The sequence below is a fragment of the Equus przewalskii genome, chromosome 8 (genome assembly GCF_037783145.1).
Source record: "Equus przewalskii isolate Varuska chromosome 8, EquPr2, whole genome shotgun sequence".
Lineage (NCBI taxonomy): Eukaryota > Metazoa > Chordata > Mammalia > Perissodactyla > Equidae > Equus > Equus przewalskii.
The window spans coordinates 6,920,453-6,943,983 of record NC_091838.1 but is presented as its reverse complement, the minus strand read 5'-3'; the positions used below and the strand labels follow the sequence as shown (position 1 = coordinate 6,943,983).

General features: G+C 36.9%; 1 protein-coding gene across 1 annotated transcript in view; it reads right to left on the bottom strand.

Annotated features, from left to right (window-relative positions):
• The window catches only part of ZNF704 (zinc finger protein 704), a 211,073-nt gene that overhangs the window by 146,463 nt on the left and 41,079 nt on the right, over positions 1–23,531 (bottom strand). The window contains exon 2 of the mRNA XM_070630381.1: positions 20,993–21,234. Coding sequence (XP_070486482.1) covers positions 20,993–21,234 — 242 coding nt within the window. The remainder of the gene's footprint in view (positions 1–20,992; positions 21,235–23,531) is intronic.

Here is a 23,531-nt window from a genome sequence, read left to right as displayed (position 1 = left end):
AATGTCAACAATGCTTCCTCCCTACCTCGTCACCCCCACCGCATGCCAGATGACTTCCCTGAACCATCAGTCTGAGGTTCTACTTGAATCGCCCTCCATAACCTAAGAGACAAGAATCAAATTCCAAAAGCATTCCATGTTAAGCCTAACTCTCCAGCCTTATCTCTTAACACTTCACTGCCCACAAGTCTATTTATAGGAGGGGGAAAAACATTAAGTTAATATTTAAAAGAAGAATTGGTAACAGTTTAAGCCAGTAACAAAGTAAACCCTTTGTACTTAGGAGTCTTCAAAAAAACGGATAGATTTGTTGCATTTCCAAGTTCACAAGTAGTATGTATTAACTATTTTGTTACTATATAAAAAAGCGCAAGCAAATGCATGAAATGCGATAACCCAGGTCCATGCCTCCCGTGCTCGACTTGGCAGGTCAGACCGCTCTGATGGCTGCTGGGGAGGGCGCGGCAGAGGACCTGGTAACAAATAAGGAAGGAAGCTCGCTCAAATTCTGCAGGTAAAGCTGCTTTTATATTTTAAAGAACCAGAACTGTGCCTATACCAATTTAACCTTTCTTTGATTTAGATGGAATTTGAATGTCCTCATAGTAATTATAATTGTGTAAAACATCAGTTATTCACAACTGGGAGTCATTTTGCCTTTAGGAGACACACTGGAATTGTGCTACAGACTTTTTCCAATATTCCTTGACCCACACAGGCTGAAATGTCTCTCTCCTTCCATGGGACGCTCCTCCCTCCCACACTAACCGTTAAGAAACTGCCACAGAAAGTCACTGTCCCACCCCTATCAGAGTGAGGGAGGCATTTTCTTCATGTGTGTCAGAGCAGGAAAAAAAGAGAAACCATTGTCTTAGGGATAAATGATGAGCTGGGCTGAAATGTACAATTAACTAATGCTTTACTCTAAAGCTGCACTGTCTAAACAGTCATCACCAGCCACACGTGGCTACCAATCGCTGGAAATGTGCAGTCCAAATGGAGATGTGCTCTAAGGTGAAATAGACACTGGGCTTTGAAGACTTAGTATGCAAAAAAGAATGTAAAATATCTCATTAATAACTTTTTATATTGATTACATGGAATAGTGATATGTGAAATACATTGAATTAAATAATAAGATAGTATTAAAATTACTTTCAGCTGTTTCTTTTTCTGTTTTTTAATGTAGTTATAAGAAATTACATATGTGGCTCACATTAAATTTCTGTTGGACAGTGCTACGCAAATGTGATTCTTTTTAACCAACATCTTGTTTATTATTTGCCTTTCTGTTATAAAAGCAGAATACAGAATCTAAATTGGCAGGAGGAGGTAGAGAGAGGGAGGTAATGGTATTTCTACTACCTGATGATTTAAATTTTGAAGAGGTGGAGGGAGAAAAAAAGACATTGCATAAAATCTAAATGTAAACCAATTCTGCAGAGGCAACCTATGGGGCGGGTACCACAAAAGCAGAATAATGGCATTCCTAAGCATTCAGGAACATTCCCACATACCCAGCCTGTGCAACAAAGCCAGTACAATAGCGCTATTGGTCCACCTGAAGTTTTGCTTGTTGAGTTTTCTCCATTTGCTGCCAGAAATGATTTACATGGAAGGGCATTTATTAATCAGCCATGGACTCTTTGGAAGTGATGCCTGCAAATACCTGACTGTCACACTTTTAGCATTTTACTTTATAACTACCCAGTTGACCTAGAGAGCCTATCTTTCACTAAGAGCAAAGTGACATAAATTACTAATTATTTTAAAATCATATTAATGACCAAAATTCACAGTGCAACTTTAAACAGGTGGCACATTCTAATTTGGCAGTACTGTGTGCTTATAATAAATGGATATAAAACACAATTATTGGAAATTGATGAATTTTTAATGTCTTATTTATAAAGTCAACACAAATAGTGTGTAAATGTGCTGGCCCCGTGGCATAGTGGTTAAGTTCGTGTGCTCTGCTTTGGTGGCCCTGGGTTCACGGGTTTGGATTCTTGGTGGGAACCTACACACCACTCGTCAAGCCATGCTGTGGTGGTGTCCCACATACAAAACAGAGGAAGACTGGCACAGATGTTAGCTCAGTGACAATCTTCCTCAAGGAAAGAGGAAGATTGGCAACGATGTTAGCTCAGGGCCAATCTTCCTCACCAAAAAAAAAAAAAAGTGTGTAAAATTGTTTTTCAAACACACGCACACACACACAACCTGAGCCAAATTTATGTCACAAATCACAAGCTTTCCTAAGTTATAAGTAAGAAAGTGAAGATAATGTCAATGTTATCAGTGTTAGTACAGGAAAGAGAACTGCTGGCTTAGAAAGGCTCTCTGCTTGTCCTTATTAACTTTCTTCACATTTTGTAGAATATTAGGAGAGTGGAGTTGCAGCATATGTGCATTTAAATTACAGAAAGTCAACTACAGGTACTTGGCAGGAAGAGAGAACTACTTTAAAAAACAACAGACAGAAATCTCACCCGTCCATTCACTGAAATTGTGCCCCAGAGTAAGAAGGGGGAGAAGAATTATCTCTTTTTCAATTGGTTTCAAACCTCGAGTCTTTCATGGTGCATTCTGGTCTCAGAGGTGATTGGAAACACTGTAAAGAATAATTCTGTCTCTACTTAATCTTGACTTATTTGTTGACTAAATCCTTGGCAAAATGTGACTTGGTGGTGTACTGCTGGCACACTGTGTTTCATTAAGTTCTACTGCCAATTAAATTGGTTCCTAGCCTTTTCCTGTCTCCATCCTCTATCCACATGATCATACTTGTGCTTTAGAAAGACCGTTTTGGCTGCTGTGCAACAAACAGACAGACTGTAGCAAAAAATAGGAACAACAGTTACTTGCTGACCTAAATTACTACAGTGACGGGAAGGGATAGAGCGGGATAAAGGTTTCCTGGAAAAGATGGTCTTTATAGTTACTTTATGGAGATTGTTTCTTAACAAGAGTCCACAAATTGTGTAGTATTAGTATTTCTCCAGCATGGGTAGGTACATTTATATTCCCCTCCCAAAATTTTTTTTAAAAAGAAAATGTTCAATAAGATAAGCTTAAAGTGACCTTTTTACCTTTTCCCCCTTTTTGGTAGTTTCTTATTGGTTGCAGAGTTTGCAACCTAAAGAGTTTTTAATGCATTTAAACATTAAACATTTGTTCCAGGAACTGCGATGCTCCTGGAAATCGAGAAATAATGATACCAATCTTGCCTTATCTCTCACTTAATTCCAAATTTGACATCGGAGACTTTTCTATAAATGGTATACAGTACACAACAGACAAAAAGAGGAGATGCAGACAACATTGAAAATAGCAGCCAAATGAGTTCACAGGTCCCCACTGCACACATAGGATACTGCTTGTAGCTCAGGTCATCCCCCCACTTTGAACTCAAAGGTTAACAAGTTTCTGAAGTTCTTTTTAAACTATACGATTCCCAGGATGGCATCCTATAAGGAGAAGATGATTTCATTTTACCCAGCAAGTGATAAATATGACATCACTGTATTTTAAAACTCTGCAAAACAAACGATACCGTATGGTTCATTTTTCTCCAACAGCAAACTAACAATCTGGAGTATTCTAATAAACTGCTGTTAGGTCTAGGAATATTTTTGGCCAAATTTTTCTTTTTTTCCTTGTTACAACTGGTTTGCTAATAGATTTCTTTGGTTTTAGACTTAAAATTAGAAGACAGTTACTACTTTGCATAATCAAACTGTAATTACTGTTTGGGTGAAATCCAACCAATTTAAGCATCAGTGGTTTCAAAAAAGCAATGTCTGGCAGAAAGAGAATAACAAATGCCATGCGCTAATGGCCTAGGCTATCTAATAACGTTTGCCTAACTGTTGAGGTTTCTTTCTTTAGAGGTTGGATAGCAAGTGATATTAGAATCGTCAGTGTGTTTTAAGGCATCACAGTTGTAAATGACAATAAATGAATGTTCTCCAATAAATAATAATGGTGGTAATAAGGAACAAAAATTTACTTAGAGTCAGAAACCTATCCTAGTCTTTATGTCTGTCACTTGTTAAATGTGTGCTCCTGGGTGATCATTTAACATTTCTGAGTCTTTCTACTCATTTGTAAAATGGGAATTATGATACCTTCCTATGATAGACATCTGTCAACTTTTTGGATGCCCCATGGCTGAATTTGCTTCCTGTGTCTAGAGAATTTCCAAACATGCACATCTCTCAAAAAGTCCAGTTGCAGACCCTGGTTCTGTACAGTGAATGAACACAACTATGTTTCCAGCTGCCAACCCTCCTGTCCATTTTCTAATCTGGATCTCCAGCCATCCCAGCTGTTAGTCTTTCAAAAAGTTCCATCCTTTGTTCAATCAGCCAGACATTTTCTGTTGGTTACTACCAAGAAGCCTCACTTCCACTTCAAAAATATACCTCAAATCTGTCTGCTTCTCTTCATCTCAACTGTCACACTTTAGTCTAAACTACCATGATATCCTTTCTGCACTAACACAGTAGCTTCCCAATTGGACCTCCTGCATCCATTCTTGTCCTTCTCCAACCCAACTGACACGGAACAGCTAAAGTGAGCATCCTAAGTACAAGAGGAATCATATCATTCTTCTCCATAAAATTCTTCTCATTGACCTAAACATCTAATTAAAAAATCTTTAACACAATCAATACAGCTCAACACGATTTGGCTCTTGCCTAGCTCTCCAAGCTCATCTCTTGCCACTCTCCCCCACTTTCTGCGCGTCAGCCTCACTGGCCTTCTTTCTCATCTCGGAGCTTTCATGCATGCTCTGCCCAACCTGGAATACTTTCCTCTCAACTCAGTCTGGCTAACTCTTCCTCATTCTTCGGGTGTCAGATAAAAATGTACTTTCCTTAAAGAGGCCTTTTCTTATGCCTCAATAAGTCTTCTCGTTTATGGCTCTCATAATATCCTGTACATTCCACCTGTTAAAATTATTAGAATTCATGATTTTGTATTTATTTGTCTGTTATTTGTTTAGAATTGCTCTCTCTTCAATCCTATGAGGGCAGGAAATACGTCTAATTTATTCTACCCAGTATTGCAGTATCTGTCACATTAAATCCACTTAGTTAATGAAGATGTTGAATAAATTGAATGAAATAGTCTTCTGGTGACTTAGTGCTAGCAGACACTTTACCAGGTTACTCTTATTCGTATCACCTTCTTGGTCTTACTGGAATGGAATAACAGGGCACTATTTGTTCCCACTAAAAGTATATGTGTGTAGTAGTTCTTGTTAATAGATGTCATCCAGAAACTACTGGCAAAGTATATACTTAGCCTGTTGTTGGTTATAAGCCAATTAACAGAGTCAGAAAGACACGACAACTTCTAGTGAGTCCATAATGAGAACTCTGCATTAATGAACGTTCTAACAATGTTAAGCAAGAAACTTTTTTCTAAACACTCACAGTGAGACCCTTAGAAACAGGAAGGAGGAAAAGAAAATAGATTACCCCTCATCCTGTGTTTCTTGATCCTATCCAAAGCGGATCCACAATTGCCTATGGTGGTCCAATAACCTTGTGGATCCTTCAAGCAACTACTAAAACATCTTTTTAAAGCCATGGGGTGGCAGCTATTGTTTTTGACTATTCCAAAGATTTCCTCCCTTTCTTCATGAGAACAGGGATAGGCGCATGACCCAGGCCGGTCACAGTATTCTATCCCCTGGCCACAGTGATCGGTCCAGGAATGGCACTGACAAAAGCTGGGATAATCAGAGCTTTTACTGGAAATTTTTTTGGTGGCAATAGAGAGGAAGACAACCTCTTGCTTCTGAACTCATGGTGAACCTCTTGCCCCTGGGAAAGTGCTGGAAGGTTAAAAAAAAAAAAAAAACACCTGGTATTTTGAAGCTCTCTTCATCTTCTCTACCAGGTGGAGAAAGCCACTGAAGAAAGAGACTTAATGACATCAATATGTAGATCAATATAAATTTTTTTGTTTAAAAAATTTTAAAGGATAATTGACTATACTACCAAAACTTTAAAGAAGAATTAATAGCAATTATTTACAAACTCTTCAAAAAAATAGAAGAGAACACTTCCCCACTCATTCTCTAAGGCCAGTATTATTACCCTGATACCAAAACCAGATAAAGACATCACAAGAAAAGAAAATGACAAATCAGTATTGCCTATGAATAGAGATGCAAAATCCTCAACAAAATACTAGCAAACCAAATTAGGCAATATATAAAAAGGATTATACTCCATCATGATATTTATCCTAAGATTGGTGTAACATCTGAAAATCAATTAATGTAATACACCATATAGAACAGAATAACGGACAACAACCATATGAGCATCTCAATAGACACAGAAAAAGCACTTGACAAAATTTAATACCTTTTCATTAGAAAAACTCTCAACAATCTGGGAGCAGATGGGAACCTTCTCAAGGGCATCTACCCAAAAGCCACAGCTAATATACTTAACGCAAAAGACTGAATGCTTCTCTCTAAGATCAGGAACAAGAATGTCCACCAATGTTCAATGTTGTACTGGAGGTTCCACTCAGGACAATTAGGCAAGAAAAAGGAATGCAAGGCATCCAGATTGAAAAGGAAGAAGTACACCTATCTCCTTCTACAGACAACATGATCTGATATGCAGAAAATCTTAAGGAATCCACAAAAACTACTAGAACTAAGAAATGAATTAAGCAAGGTTGCAAGATACAAGATCAGTATATAAAAATCAGTTTTATTTCTAGTCACTAACAATAAACAATCTGAAAATAAAATTAAGAAAATGATTTAATTTACAATAGCAGCAAAAAGAAAATACTTAACAAATTTTTAATTTTAATTTTAATTTTAATTTTATTTTTATTAAGAAGTGTAAAACTTGTACTCTGAAGATTATTAACCACTGTTGAAAAAGATTAAAGACCTAAATAAATGAAAAGAAATCCTGTGCTCATGAATCAGATGACTTAATATTATTAAGATGGCAATACTCCAAATTGATCTATAGATTCAACACGATTCCTATCAAAATCTTTTTCCTATCAAATCAATTCCTATCAAAATGTTTTTATGCAGAAAATGACAACCTGATTCTAAAATTTATATGGAAATGCAAGTAACTCAGAGACAATCTTGAAAAAGAACAATGTGGAGGATCCTGATTTCAAACCTTACTACAAAGTTACAGGGATCAATACACTTACAGTGTTGGCATAAAGACAGACATATAGGTCAATAAAACAGAACTGAGAGTCCAGAAATAAACTTCTACAACTATGATCAACTGGTTTGCAACAAAGGTGCAAGACAATTCAGTGAGGAATGAATAATCTTTTCAACAAATGGTCCCTAAACAACTAGATGCCGATATGCAAAAGAATGAACTGGGACTCTTTTCTTATACCACACATAAAAATTTACTCCAAATGGATTACAGACCTAGACATAAGAATTAAAATTCTAAGATATTTAGAAGAAAATATAGCTTTAAATCTTCATGATGTTGGACTAGACAATGAATTTTTAGACATATCACCAAAAGCACAAGCAACCGAAGCAAAAAATAGATATACTGGATCTCATTAAAATTAAAAACCTTGTGCATCAAAGGACGCAACTGAGAAAGTAAAAGACAATCCACAAATGGGATAAAATATCTGCAAATCATGTATATGACATGGTACTTCTTTTCAGAATATATAAAGAAATCTAACAACTCAATAATAAAAAGATAAAGTAAAAAAAATGGGCAGTAGATCTGAATAGACCTTTTTCCCCAAAGACGATATGCAAATGGCTAACAAGAAAATAAGTTTAACATCATTAGCCATAACGCAAATCAAAACTACAATGAGATATCATCTTGCACCCAATAAGAAGGCTATAATAAAAAAGACAGATAATAACAAGTGTTGGTGAGGATATGGAGAAATTAGAACCTTCATACACTGCTGGAGGGAATGTAAAATGGTGGCACTGTATTGAAAACCAGTTTGGCAGTTTCTCAAATAGTTAAATATACAGTTACCATTTAATCCAGCTATTCTACTTCTAGGTATACATCTAAGAAAACCGAACACATATGTCCACATGAAACCTTGAACACGAATTTTCACACAGCATTATTCATAACAGCCAGAAAGTGGAAACAACCCAAATATCCATCAACTGATGAGTGCATAAACAAAATGTGATATACCCATGGAATGGAATATTATTTTGGCAATAAAAATGAATGAAGTCCTGACAGTGCTAAAACATGGACGTTATGAACTGAATGTCTGTCTCCTCCCAAAATTCATATGTTGAAACTTCACCTCCCAATGTGATGATATTAGGAAGTGGATGGAGCCTTTGGGAGGTAATTAGATTAGATGAGGTCATACAAGTGGAGCCCTCATGAATGGGATTAGTGCCCTTATAAGAGTCATGAATGAGCTTGCTTCCACTGCTCTCTTCTCTGTCACGTGAGGATACAACAAGAAGTCAGCAGTCAGCAACTCACAAGAGGACCCTCGCCAGAACCTGACCATGATCTCAGCTTTCACCTCCAGAACTGTAAGGAATAAATTTCTGTTGTTTATAAGCCACCCAGTCCATGGCACTTTGTAATAGCAGCCTTAACAGCTAAGATAATTGATGAACCCTCAAAACATGCTAAGTGAAAGAAGCCAGACAAAAAAGACCACAAACTGATTCCATTTACATGAAATGTCCAGAATAGTCAAATCTATAGAGACAACTAGTAGGTTAGTGGTTGCCTAGGATTCAGAGGTTAGGGGAAGAATGGAGAGTGACTGCTAACAGGTAAGGATTTTTTGGGGGGGAGGAAAATGTTCTAAAATTAATTGTGGTGATGATTGCACAGCTCTATAAATATACTAAAAATACTTTAAATAGGTGATTTTATTGTATGTAAATTTTATCTCAAAAAAACTATTTTAAAAAGAGATAACTATTTAAAGAAAAATTAATAAATGTAATTTGGGGATTGTAGCATTTGAGAGGTAAAATTCATAACAAATAAAGAGATTCAACTAATAAGAGCAGATCAAGTGGAAAAAAGCCAAAAACTCAATCCAAAAGAAGGCAAGAAAGGGGTGAAAAAGAGCAAAGAACATACGGGAAAAAGTAAACAAATAACAAGATGATGGATTTAAACCAAACCATATCAATAACTATATTAAATGGAAATGGCCTAAATATTCCAATTATAAGTCAGAGAGTTATAAAATACAAAAATTAGACTGATAACAAAAAGCAAAGCCCAATTATTCTGTCTATAATAAACCTACTCTAAATATAAAGACACAGATAGCTTAAAGGTAAAAGGATGGAAAATGATGTACTATGCAAATACTAAGATTAGGACAGCTAACGTGGCTATATTAATAACAGACAAAGTAGATTTCAGAAAGAAGCTTATTGTCAAAGAGAAAGAGGAACATTTCATAATAATAATAAGTTAATTCATCAAGAATACATACCAATTCTAAAATTCATAAAGCAAAATCTGAGAAAACTTTTCAGTGTATTTTCTTGCAGAGAAAGAAGAAGACAGAATCAGTAAAGAAGAAGACAAAAAAGTCAGTAAACATACAAAACCAGTAGTCACAAGTAGACAAAAAATCAGTAAATATTCAGAATTCTTGAATAACACTATTACCAATTTGACCTAATTGACACTTACAGAACATTCAACCCAACAACAGCACAATATACATATTCTTCAAGGGCATACAGAACATTCACCAAGATAGACCACATTCTGAGCCACAACACAAGTCTCAATACATTCAAAATGACTGAAATTATACAAAATATATTCTCTGAATACAACAGAATCAAATGAGAAATTAATAAAAGAAAGATGTCTGAAAAATTCCCAAATGCAACAAACTTCTAAAAAACTAATGGCGGAAACAAGATCACAAGGCAAATTAAAAAATATTTTGAAGTGAATGAATTGAAAACATGACCTAAGTTGATGGATAGGAAGACTCAATATTGTCAAGATACCAGTTTTTCCCAACTTAGTCTGTAGATTCAATGCAATCCCAATCAAAATTCCAGCAAATTATTTTATGGATCTTGACAAACTAGTTCTAAAGTTTCTACAGAGAGGCAAAGACTCAGAATAAGCAACACAATATTGAAGGAGAAGAACAAAGATGGAGGACTTACACTACCCAACTCCAGACTAACGGTAAAGCTACAGGAATCAAGACAGTGGGGTATTGAGGAAAGAAGAGACAACCAGACTAACAGAACAGATCAGAGAGCCCAGGAACAAACCCACAGAAATACAGTCAACTGATCTTTGACAGAGGAGCAAAGGCAACACAATGGAGCAAAGACAATCTTTTCAACAAATGGTGCTGGGACAACTGGGCACTCACATGTTGAGTGTTAAAATTCAACAATAAGAAAACAAACAACCTGATTAAAAAATGGGCCAAAATCCTTAACAGACACCTCATCAAAGAATATATAGAGATGGCAAATAAACATATGAAAAGGCTCTACATCATATGTCATCAGGGAAATGCAAACTACAATAACAACTGGATGCTACTACACATCTTATAGAATGGCCAAAATCAGGAACACAACAAATACTGGACAACGAGCAAAGGAGCTCTCACTCACTGCTGTCGGGATGCAAAATGGTACAGCTACTTGGGAAGACAGTTTCTTACAAAACTAAACATCCTCTTACCATACGATCCAGCAATCGCGCTCCTAGGTATTTACTCAAAGGAGATGAAAACTTATGTTCACACAAAAACCTGCGCACAGGTGTTTACAGCAGCTTTACTCATAATTGCCAGAACTTGGAAGCACCCAAGATGTCCTTCAGTAGGTGAAAGGATAAATAAACTGTGGTACATCCAGAGAACGGAACATTATTCAGCACAAAAAAGAAATGAGCTGTCAAGCCACAAAAAGACATGGTAGAACCTTAAATGCAAATTATTAAGTGAAAAGAGCCAACCTAAAATGGACATGATCCCAACTATAGACGTTCTGGAGACGGCAATACTATGGAGACAGTAAAAAGATCACTGGTTGCCGGGGTTCAGGTTAGGGTAGGGGTCAATAGGTGGAGCACACAGTATTTTTTACTGTCTTAGGGCAGTAAAAACTACTCTGTATGATACTATAGTGATGGATATGTGTCACTATACATTTGTCCAAACCCACAGAATTAAGAGTGAAGCCTAATATAAACTATGGACTTTAGGTGATTATGACGTCAATGCAGGTTCATCAATTCTAACAAATGTACTCTCTGGTGAGAGAGATTGTTAATGGGGTGGGGGCCGTGCTACGCATATATGGGGATGGTGTTATATGGGAAATCTCCATATATTCCTCTCAATTTTGCAGTGAACCTAAAACTGCTCCCAAAAAAATATAAAATCTTAAAAAAAATAAGGTATTGAGTAACGAATCCTAAAAGAAAAAGAAACAGAACATATAACTTTCTCATAAAGCTAGATCAATCCAAAAAGGTAGGAAAGAGGAAAAAATAGTAAAGCATCGTTTAAAAATGAAAGAAAAATGGCAAAGAATTCCAAATATATCTCTAATTATAATAAATGTAGCGAGTCAAATATCCTATATCAAGAATATACTCTATATTTCTGTTTTGTGGGTTGTTTTCTTAATTATAAATGATAAGAAAAATGTATTGTGCCTCTTGCTTTTTTAAAATAAAGGCTAATTCTAACAATCTAATTTTAAAAAGAAACAACCTAACAAAATTTGGGAGGTGCACATAAACAAGTGCTTAGAAGGAGTCATAGCATTAGACGCTTACGATAGAAAAGAAGAAAGGTCTACAACTAATAATCTGAAATTCTACCTTGAGAAGCTAGAAAAAGAGGAAGAACTTAGACTCAAAATAAGCAGAAGAAAGGAAATAATAAAGATAAAAGAAGAAATCAATGAAACAGAAAATGGACAAACAAAGGGAAAATCAAGACATGTAATAGCTGGCTCTTGGAGAAAAGTGAGATAAACTGTTAGACTCATTTAAAAGAGCAGAGGAAGACACAATAACTCACATTGGAAATGAGAGAGAGTCTGTTACTGTAGACTCTACAGACACTAAAAAATAAGGGACTATTATGAACAACTATATGCTAATAAAATTGACAATTTTATGAAATGGATAAATTCCTTGAAAGACATAAATTACCAAAACTGACTCAAAAAGAAACATAAAACCCAAATAGCACTATATCAATTTTTAAAATTGAATCTGTAATTAAAAACACTTCCATAAAGAAAACTGCAGGTCCAGATGCTTCACTGGTGGATTTATCCTTTAAGAGAAAAGTAATACCAGGGCCAGCCTGGTGGTGCAGCAGTTAAGGTCGCACGTTAGGCTTGGATGGCCCAGGGTTTGCTGGTTTGGATCCTGGGCGTGGACCTACGCACCACTTGGCAAGCCATGCTGCGGCAGGAGTCCCACATATAAAGTAGAGGAAGATGGGCATGGATGTTAGCTCAGGGCCAGTCTTCCTCAGGAAAAAGGGGAGGATTGGTAGCAGATGTTAGCTCAGGGCTAATCTTCCTCAAAAAAAAAAAAAAAAGAGAGAGAGAGAGAGAAAAGTAATATCAGTCCTAAAACAAACTCAGAAAACAGAGGAGGAGAAAACACTTCCCAACCCATTCTATGAGGCCAGCATTAAAACGACATCAAAACCAGACAGAGAGATCCAAATAAACATAATGACAGGTCAATAAATGGAGATGAATTAATCCCTAATAGAGTTTTAGCACAAATTAATCCTTCAATATATAAGGGGCTTTTAGCTCAGGAATGCAAAGTTGACTCATTCGACGGTCAAAAACCAATCAATGTAATTTGACATATTAAAATAATTTTTAAAAATATGCTCACGTAAATAGATGCAAATTTTTTTTGCAACCTTCGACATCTATTGATGATTAAAAAACACTCAGCAAATTAGGAGTAGGAGAGTACTTCATAAAAAACAGAAAACGACAAGAGCAGCAAAAAGAACTCTGCAGCTATCATCATTCTTACTGGCGAAAGACTGAATGCTTTCCCCTTTAAGAACACGACACATATTCAGTATTGTAGCGGAGGTCCAAGCCAGGGCAGCAAGACAAAAAACAAATGAAGAGTGTTCATCTAGGAAAGGAAAAGTAATGAGTTGTCTTTATTTGTAGGCGACATGATCATCTATGTAGAGGCTCTAAGGAAACTACCAAAAAAAGCTAAAAAAACCCTTACGCCTAACTTCAGCAAGATTTCAGTACACATGGTCAAAATACAAGAGCCAGTTGTATTTCTGTGTACCAGCAATGAAGAGCTGGAAGTTGACATTTAAAATAATGTCATTTTGAACAGTATCTAAAAAGATAAAATACTTAGGAATGAATTAACAAAATAAGTGCAAGACCTAAGCAGTGAGCGCTACAAACACTAGTGAGAAGAATGAAAGACCTGAGTGGATGGAAAGATGCTTATGAACTAGAAGACTCAATATTCTCAACATGTCAATTCACCCCACATTGACCTACAGATTCAATGTAATACCAATCAAAATCCCAAAAGGCTTTTTTGGGGGGTAGAAATTGGCAAAATATTCTAAAATTTATATGGAAATCCAACAAACATGGAATTGTCAAAAATATGGTTGAAAAAGAGGAACAAAGTTGGAAGACTCTACTACCTAATTTTGAGACTTATCATAACCTGAGCAATCAAGAGAGTGTAGTGCTGGCAACAGGACAGACATACTATAAATGCCAGAGCAGAGTCCAGCATTAGACACACACATATGTGGCCAGTTGATTTTTTAAAAAGATGTCAATGTCATGCAATGGGGAAAGGATAATCTTTCCAACAACTGTAACAACTCCATGTCCATATGGGGAAAAAAAGGAACCTCCATCCTTATGTCACACCATATGAAAAAATTAATTTTAAATGGATCATAGAACTACATACAAAAGATAAAAGTGAAATATCTTAAAGGGGAGAGAAAAAAAGTCTTAGGAAATAAAAAGCATAAATCACTAAAGAAAAAAATTAAAATTTGGACTTTATCAAAATTAAAGACTTCTGCTCTTCCAAAGACACCATTAAGAAACCAAAAAGCAAGCTACAGACTAGAAGAAAATATACACATTGACATATTTGTCAAAGGTCTTGATTTCAGAATACATAAAGAATTCTTACAACTCAATAATTAGAAGACGAACAATGCAATTTTTTAATAGGCAAAGACTTGAAAAGATACTTTATAAAAGAAGATAAGTGAACGCTTAATGAGCACATGAAATCACCAGGCATAAGAAAAATTCAAAGGAAAGTGACCATCTGATACCACTGCACAGAATGATTAAAATCAAATACATTGGCAATATTAAGTGTTGGTGAACCAGTAAAACCACTGCAACTCTCATACCATACTGGCAGGAATGTAAAATGGTACAACCACCTTGAACAAGTTTGGCAGTTTCTTAAAATTTAAGTATACAATGGCCATATGACCCATCAATTCCACTCTTGGGTATTTACCCAGGAAAAATGAAAACATTCCAACCAAAGGTATATACACAAAAATACTAGCAGATTTATTAATAATAACCCCAAAATGGACACAACCCAAATACTCATCAGAGGTGAATGGATGACCAGATTCTCATACATTCACATGACAGGAATACTCTATGACAATAAAAAGTAACAAACTACGGACAAATACAGACACAAAATATAGTAGATCTCAAAAAACATTACGCTGAGTGAATGAAGCCAGATACCCAAAATACATCATGTATGATTCCATTTATATGAATGCTAACAAAGATAAAACTAATCTACAGTGACAGAATATAAAATATTGGCTGCCTAAGGCTAAAGGTGGGAGAAGGGGCTGTTTGCAAAGGGGCACAACAAAACTTTTTTGGGTGACGAAAATTTCTGTACCTTGATTATAGCATTAATTACATGGGTACATATATTTGTTAAAACTCAAAGTGTATAGTTAAATGGGTGTATTTTACTATATGTAAATTATATCTCAGTAAACTTGATTTAGAGACAAGCTAAACAAATATCCACAATTTGAACAGCTATAGGAAAAACAAAATTCTACATAATTTACTTGATGAGGTAAGTTACTGCTTTAATGAAAATGCTATTATAAAAAGACATTGCATAAAAGTTTTCTCTATAGTAAGAAATAATAGAAAATGCAATGATAGTGTCTCTCCCTAAGAGGTATAGGTAATTAATAATGTTATTAAGTATAAATCTTAACTTAATTAATGAATATGAGTAATTAATCTATTCCAAGTAGACCCATAGGGCAAGACAGCAGCTGTACGGATCAGCACTAGCGACCTAGGTTAATTTCCCAGAGGGACTCTAACAATCACCACAAAGTGTGTGGTTTAAAACAACAGAAGTTCACTCTTTCACAATTCTGGAGGGTAGAAGTCTGAAATCAAGGCACTTGGCAGAGCCATATTCTCTCTTGGTCCCCTCAGGCTTCTATAATAAAATACCACAGGCCTGGTAGCGTATAAAGAACAGAAATCGATTTCCCCCTCGTTCGGTAGGTGGCAGGTCTCAGATGAGGGCAACTGCATGGTCAGTGGAGGGCTCTCCTGTAGGCTGCAGACTTTTTGCATCCTCGTGTGGCGGAAGCGGGCCAGAGAGCTCACTGGGCCTCTTTCATAAGGGCACTAACTCCACTCACGAGGGCTCCGTCCTCATGACCTAATCACCTCCCAGAGGCCCCTCTTCCTAGTACCACCACCTTGGGGTTAGGTTTCAACAAACGAATTTTGCATGGACGCATTCAGACCACAGCACTCTTTCTGAAGGCTCTGGGGCAGAATCCGTTCCATCCCTTTCTCTTACTTCGCTTCTGGTGTTGCTGGCATCCTTGGTGTTGCTTGGCTTGTAGACACATCACTCCAGACTCTGCCTCCGTTGTCTCATGGCATTCTCCCTATGTGTCCCTGTCTCCTCTCTGCTTCTTATAATGACCCTAGTCGTATTGGGATGCAGCCCACCCTAATGACCTCATCTTGACTTACTACATTTGCAAAGACTCTATTTCCAAATAAGGTCACATTTGCAGGTCCTGGGGGATCACGACTTCCACATATCTTTTAGGGGACACAACATAACCCATGACATAACCCATCTGGCACACACAGATCAGAAACCTTTCATTTTCATTACTTACACTACCTCACAATTTACAACCCTTTTACAATTTCTTAGTTCTTACATGATGCTATCATAGAGAGTGTCTAGCACTTGTTTCCCTTTATTTCTCTTTGGGTAAATGTCTACATTATTTACTACACAATCAGACTTTAAACGTAGCAGATTTAAATTCATATATGCCAAAGAACATGACATCAGTCTTTAAAATGTATACAAACACTGGAACAATCTTTATGAACCGTATAAAGAAACCAGCCTAGAGGTATTCCCAACTCCTCCGCACAACCAAGCAGAGTTAAAATGAGTGGAAAATTTCTCCTCCAAAGGCGACTCTCCTGAGCCCTTTACGTTCTCTTTTCTGATACTTACAGGTTTTACCACGCTGCCTCGTTACCCATCGGGTCAGTTCAAACACTCAAAGGGACATTCCTTGCACTGTGAAAGAATTTGGTGTTACCAACCAAATTCAATCAGGCCAAATCATAAGAAGTCTCATGTTACTCTGCTAGCTTGGCGCTCATTCCAGGAACTACTTCCACGCCTTACATCCCTGGCCAATCTGTAAATTTCCTACTCTGGATTTCAAATCTTCTTTCTCCTCCAATTTCCACCACTGAGCTGAGCATGACTCATTTATTATCTGGGCCCATGTTCCTCATCTTTTTCACATCGGGCTGAAATTACTGTCTTGGCTAATGAACCAGTGAGCTCTGCCCACAGGAAATCTCTGACTGGTCTTTGTCTTAATTCGGCCTCTGATTCATTTCTTTCGTATTTACAGTATTGGAATTCCATTCTGGCTCGACTCTTCCAGAGTTCACACCCCCGCCTCTTTTATTCCTGTCCTTACACTATTCAAGCTCATTTTCCTAAACTCTCTATAGAGATCAATAAAGCTAGTATTTTTCCCTTGAGATTAAAAAATACTTAAGATAACATATTTATAACGTGCAACTACTCATTCTCAATTCACAGTCTTTTGGGGAGGGGCCGTTATTTTTTATAACCGGACATCACTAAATGAACAAGTCACTAAACATGCACAGAGAGAGACTGGTCATTGAGCATCGCTGCTCCTGGTACTGGTTCCCTCGACCCACATTATTGCTCCCCACTAATTCTTCAAGTCGGGAAGATATTTTTTCTGTTAATGATAGACCTTTAGTTCCAAAGAGAAACACTAATTGTTGACATGTTCTCTTACACTCTCTTTCTCTCTTTGTTTAGTTTTCTCCACTTAAGAACTTGGAAGAATTTGAGGAGTATCTTGAGTATCTCAAGTCTATAATGCATACACCACTACCACCCCCCAAAAAGAAAACACTGTTTCTTCCTGAAATCGATCACGCAATATCCCAGGGGAAAGTGGACTCTGTGCATTAATAGAATGCAGGACTCCTGATGGCCGTGCGAGGCAGCCTGGGACACTTCGACCCAACCGTCCCTCCATCTCTCCCTCACCGGGCTCAGACCTGCAAGTCCCTCCTTCCTTGCCATCCCCCACCCCCTTTCTCCCACAGATGTTTGCCCTAACAGAACACTTGGCATGTTTAATCCTGTCTTGGCTTTTACTTCTTGGATGACCCAGCCTAACACACCTGGATTAAAAACTTACATAAATTTTTATTTTCCTGAAACTAGCAACTTTTAAATGGGGCCTCAGAAAACAGGTAAACAAACAGGGATTTTGTAAGATAGCTCTCAGATCCAGAGTTCCTCCTTCTCCATTCCATTCGTCCACATATTGAAAAAGGTACTAATAAAAGAAAATTAGGCCTTTAAGTAATTGTGTCAAATTAATAATTTCTTAAGATTAAGAGATTCTCCTTTACATACAAATTCACCCAGTTCTAAGGAGAAGGCAGCAAGTTAGGAACTGTGATTCTGTGAGCTCCTGTAGGGTTGCCACCCCATCTCACGCATTTCTTTACTGAGTACTGGGTTCACGGCAGGTACTCAACAAATGTTTACTGAATGGAAGCAGGAGATGAAGTCAGTGATGCTCAATCACAGTGAGCTATAGAGGTTAAGGGGGGGCTGGTCCCCAGACCTTTCCAGGGACATGAGAAAACATAAAATATATCCATTGTTTTCATTACACAAACCATAGAAAATAAACTGCAAGTTTCATTTTACAAACCACAAACAGCATAAGGTCAATGAAAACTTTCTGGGCTATAGTGAAAATAAGCAAAAGATAAACTGAGAAAGATGATAGCGAACTGATTTTAAACTGTTGAGCTCTACACAAGTGACACCCTTTCGTCTAAAATGATTATCCTGCCTTTCTAGAACTGGCCAATATATAACATCTGGATTTGGGAGAATAAGTTGCAATAATTATGTAAATAGATATAGCTATATAGATTATGTATATTTATATAGATATAAATATAAAATACATACTAGTATATATTATATATGATATAGATATATAAATTTCCCTATACCAATAAATTTCACTATACTGTAGACTTACTCAAACTTCATATTTATATACTGCCAACAGATATAATTATATTTCTCCTTAATAAACAAAAAGAAAAATCTTGTATCTTCCTACCACGTTAGGTAAAAGAATTTCTTTAAAACAAAATATTGATCTACTTTCGATGACAGTGGAAAGTTGACATTTACAAAATAACTTGCTAACAGTAAATGGGAATAGAACAGAAAGTGTTGAGAGTTAGATAATTAAACTCCACAATTTGTGATTCCTTCATCATCACTTAAAAAAAAAAGAGCAATTCATTTCGCCAACTGTCGGCATATTTGCGATGATTCAATTCTTACCATAGCAATGAAAACAAATGTATTAGTGGAGATCTCAAACAACGAAGCTTTAACTAGTACTTCCCACAATAGATTAATATGTCTAAATTATACCCTGTCATTGGGGAATTTTTGCCGTACATTAATGGACTTAAAACCTAATTAATTCCCCTATACTGTTTAAGAACCCCACAGAACACTAGCTTGACTCATAACTTTTAAGTACACTCAGTGAATTTGAGAAGGTGGAAAAAAATATTCCACACACCAAAGTCAGAAAAGGCAGAAGCATTTTTATTCCTCTTCTTTTCATTATTTTTCCCAGAAACTATTGCAAGTGGGGTGAAATTTAAGAATAAAGATAAACCTAAAACAATCTATGGCAATTTGAAATTATTAACTCCAGGTCTTTTAACATATAAAATCATCTAATGAAAACCTTACGTAGAGTAAGGCCTGTAGAATTGCAAGTTGGCATTAAACTCTCTGACGTTAGGAAGTCTAATCTTTGCCCTACAAACTTAGGAAGAAAATAAAACCACAGCTCTTCACATTTCAAATTAACATGTCATGTTTCCTATGAGTCACCCAAATAACAGATATGAATTGAGGTGCCAAACAGGTTCAGGGCATGATAAAACATTTCACAATGAACCCCTACTGAAAGGAACTAATCCTAAAGAATTTAACAGGTATTTTGCATGAAAAAATTAGAAAAGCAAATAATTCTAAGTAGTTAGAAGTAACAAAGATATGAAAATTTTCAATTAAAGGTTAAGGAAAACAAGGAGGCCTATAATTTTAGAAAGTCTGACAAATTTGGTAGCAGAATAGAAAAATATGTAATTTTCTAGAGAAGATACTTTTGATTTAACATAGAAATAAAGGAAATTTTAATTACAAAAAATGAATAGGTAGAAAAAGAACCTTTACCCCTTATCCAAAGATACCATTTTCCTAGTTAGCTGTCAGAAACCACTCTAAGAAATGCAGGACTTCTCAAACAATTGCTTATAAAGTTTCATTATAAACGGTTTTGGGTAACAAAATATGGTACTCATTAAAAATAAGCCAGCTTTTGTACTACAGAATTTCCTTTCTTTCCTTCATCCAACAAATGTTTATTGAGCCCCTAGGATGTAATTAAGCATCGTCCTAGCACCATGGATAAAGCATGAACAAGACGGACTAAAATCCTGGCCAAGGTGGAACTTACTTTCTAGATGAGATAAGTGATAAGCAAGGAAATAAGGAAGAGGTCAAGTATGGATATTCTACACCATTCCATTGCCATTCTGCCATAATACCATCCTTTGGTTCAATGCTGCCGGAGGTGGTTTCAGTAAAATTATAACGTGAGAAAAGCCTTTTGCTATTTCAGATAAACCCTCTTGGCCCTGTTCTAAGGTAGATCTGTCTTTAAAGGATCACCATGATATAAACCAGGGATCAGCAAACTTTTTCTGTAATGAGTCACATGAAAATATTTTAGGCTTTGCAGGCCACCTATGATCTATGTCACATATTCTTCATTTTCTTTAACCCTTTAAAAATGAAAAATCACTCTGATCTCGCAGGCCACAAAGAACAGCCCGGGGCCGAATCCAGCCTGCAGCCAGAGCTCTCCAACCCTGCCCCAAGACCTGAGGACCGTTGCTTTTAAGTGGCTCTGCTCAGTCCTACATTTCATGTTTCTTTTCTTTTTTTCTTTTTCTTTTTTGTAACTTATTCTTTCGCTCTTTATTATTCATTTGCCAAAATCTAACAAAACATTCTTTTCTAGAGCTGCAGTATTTCCAACTATCGCAGCCTCAGAGTCAGTTCTGAAGAGCAGGGCCAGCTGCTCTATTTCACACAAGCAACAGAAACAAGTTCCTGGCAGAAAACCCTTCTTAAGTCTGTACACTTCAGAGAGATACGGTGGAGCCTGTGCGCGCTCTCCACTGACTTCCCGGGCACACACGCAAGGGCTGCCATCCCCTTACCTTGCTGGAGGAACATCAATATTCGAAGAAACGACTTTTCGTTTTTGCTCCAGCAGACATATGGAGCGAGTGTTTTCTTTTTCATGGTCAAGGGCTCGGCTGGCTTTTTTGGTGTCTGTCGTTTTCACATCCTCCTCCATGGCCAAGGGGAACAAGTGTTGATGAGATACTTTTTTGCTAGAGTCACGTCTGACGTCCTCTGCTTGAAATGTGAAGGTCATTTCCCGCTTAATGCTCCCCACCTGTGAAAGGAAACGCAAACACTCTTACTTGTGCAAAATACCAGCTTTGCACGACTGTGCGCAGATGGCCGTGAGGACAGACCACAGACGCTGCCCTCGGTCCTCATCTTGAAGCTTTTATGGTTTAAATGGGAAAAATGTAACAGAAATAAAATGACGTTACATAGTAACATACAGTTGATGTATCATCTGTCATAACGCAAACAAGAAGCATGACAAATACAAGACTTTCAGACCACAAAAACTGTGAAGACTTGAAAGCATAAGTCTTCTAAAAAAAAATCTAAGAATTTAAGACATCATTGTTTTCTCTTCTACAACTGAGAAAACTCAATTAAGTAAATAAATTATTAAATATTTTATGCTGATTATGTTTAACACAGGAGAGCCTTACATATAAACCAAGTCTTATCTTTGACTACGAATAGTGGTCTTAACCAGACTCTTTAGTTCATGAAGAAATGCTTTTTATCCTTTAGCTACAGCAGTTAAGATCTTATGAAATCGTTTCATTAGTATGATAAAAAAAAGTCATATTAATTTTTCTTATCATTTTGACTAGATGCAGTGATGATGAAGGTTTAAGACAAATATAGAATTAAACCTCAGGGAATTGAATCTGGTTATTTCAGAATTTGTGATGACTGAAAAAAGGAGACTGAAGTCAAAAAAGGTTTTCGTAAGATGCCTGGAATTATAAATGAGGTTTGGGGCAAACTCGTTAAAGTCCTAAGTGTACGAAGAAGAACCAGATTCTCTGGTGACCTGGGGCCTCACTAACCAGGCGAGCATGTTTCACAGTCTGCACCTATAAGACATTTCACAGGTCTACACCGCCAGTCCAGCCCTCTCATCGAGTTACTCTGTGCAGTCAGTAAATCTTCCCTCATTCACTTAAATAGAAGATAGGCTCGTTTGTTTCTTTTTCATTTTAGGTCGGAGGAAAACCCCAAAGAGTTTGACCAAAAGATTTAGAATTATAGAAGCTCAAGCCACAAACATAACGCATTTTCAGAACAAAAGGAGAGTATGTGTGTTCGATAACAGCAGACACTGGCCAAGGAGGATATTAATGACTAGAAATTCTCAGACTAAAAATAAACTCTGAGGCATATGTGTGTTGGAGTCACAGGACCTGCCCACACATGAGCATCTCCAGAGCCCAGGGATGGCTTGTGCTTGGAATCCACTTGGCTGGAATGGATCTTCCACGTGAACACGGAGCTCTAACCTGCGCTCCCTCCCCTCCTGTCCCACACCTGGCAGGGAGAAGAGAAGACCTTCGCAGGGTGTGCCCGTGAGACCTAGCCCCAGCCAGCTCCTGGGCTGACCCAGGAGACGGTCAGCCACTTTTGGTTTACTCGCACTCATTAAAGAGTTACTATATTCTTTAGAATGCGCTAAGGAAATAAAACAACAGTCCAAGAAAAATGAGTGCTTTTAAGAGCTAACTGTTTTAATGACATCAGTACACAATAGAAAAGATTAAGAAAATATTTCGAACTTCGAAAAATGCAGTGAATGTTCAATAAAAACGTAGTTTGGAAAAGTGACAAATGCAATCACAAATATTACAAATATCTATCACTAATCACTTTCTAGGCAACTTTTCCTGCCTGGAGGAGGGAGTGAGTGGGATGTGTTTTTTTTCACATCCATGGCAGCTCCTCCCCAACATCTGTTACAATGGGAACACGCTAAACACCAGGCATAAAAGATGAAAACAAAGGCCTGGTTTTGATAACTATAAAGAGTTTCTCCCTGAGTGTCAAGTATTACATTAATTAAATATATAAGTAGCCATTAGTATCAAGTCGTAGCAATAATTGACTTCCACACCTCCCTTGGGGCCCCTGGACTGGTTAAATGAATTCCATCCGAGGAGAGATGGGGTTGAGGGAGAATATTACAGGAAGCTCAGCTTTTAGCTTCAAAATTTAGGGGAGAAAACCTAGCATCTAAAGCACAAATTGATACAAAGTAGAATAAATTTCCTATAGAAATGATGTTACAATTGTATGTCATGCTCTCAGCCAAGACTTCAAAGTAAAATAAATTATAGTAATATTCATTAATGTAAGCTATAAATCTTCTATAATATATTCTAAACAAAAAATTAATCTCTCAGTACTAATCAGGGAATCTTAGCAATATAATGGATTTCAAAGACAATTTAGCCCAGATTTCTTGTTTAAAAATGGAATTAGAAAGAGTCAGAAATGACCAAAGAGGACAAAACAATGTAGAGATGAGTAGGAGAGGCCGATACTTTGAGTCATGGGTTCTGCTGTTTGTAA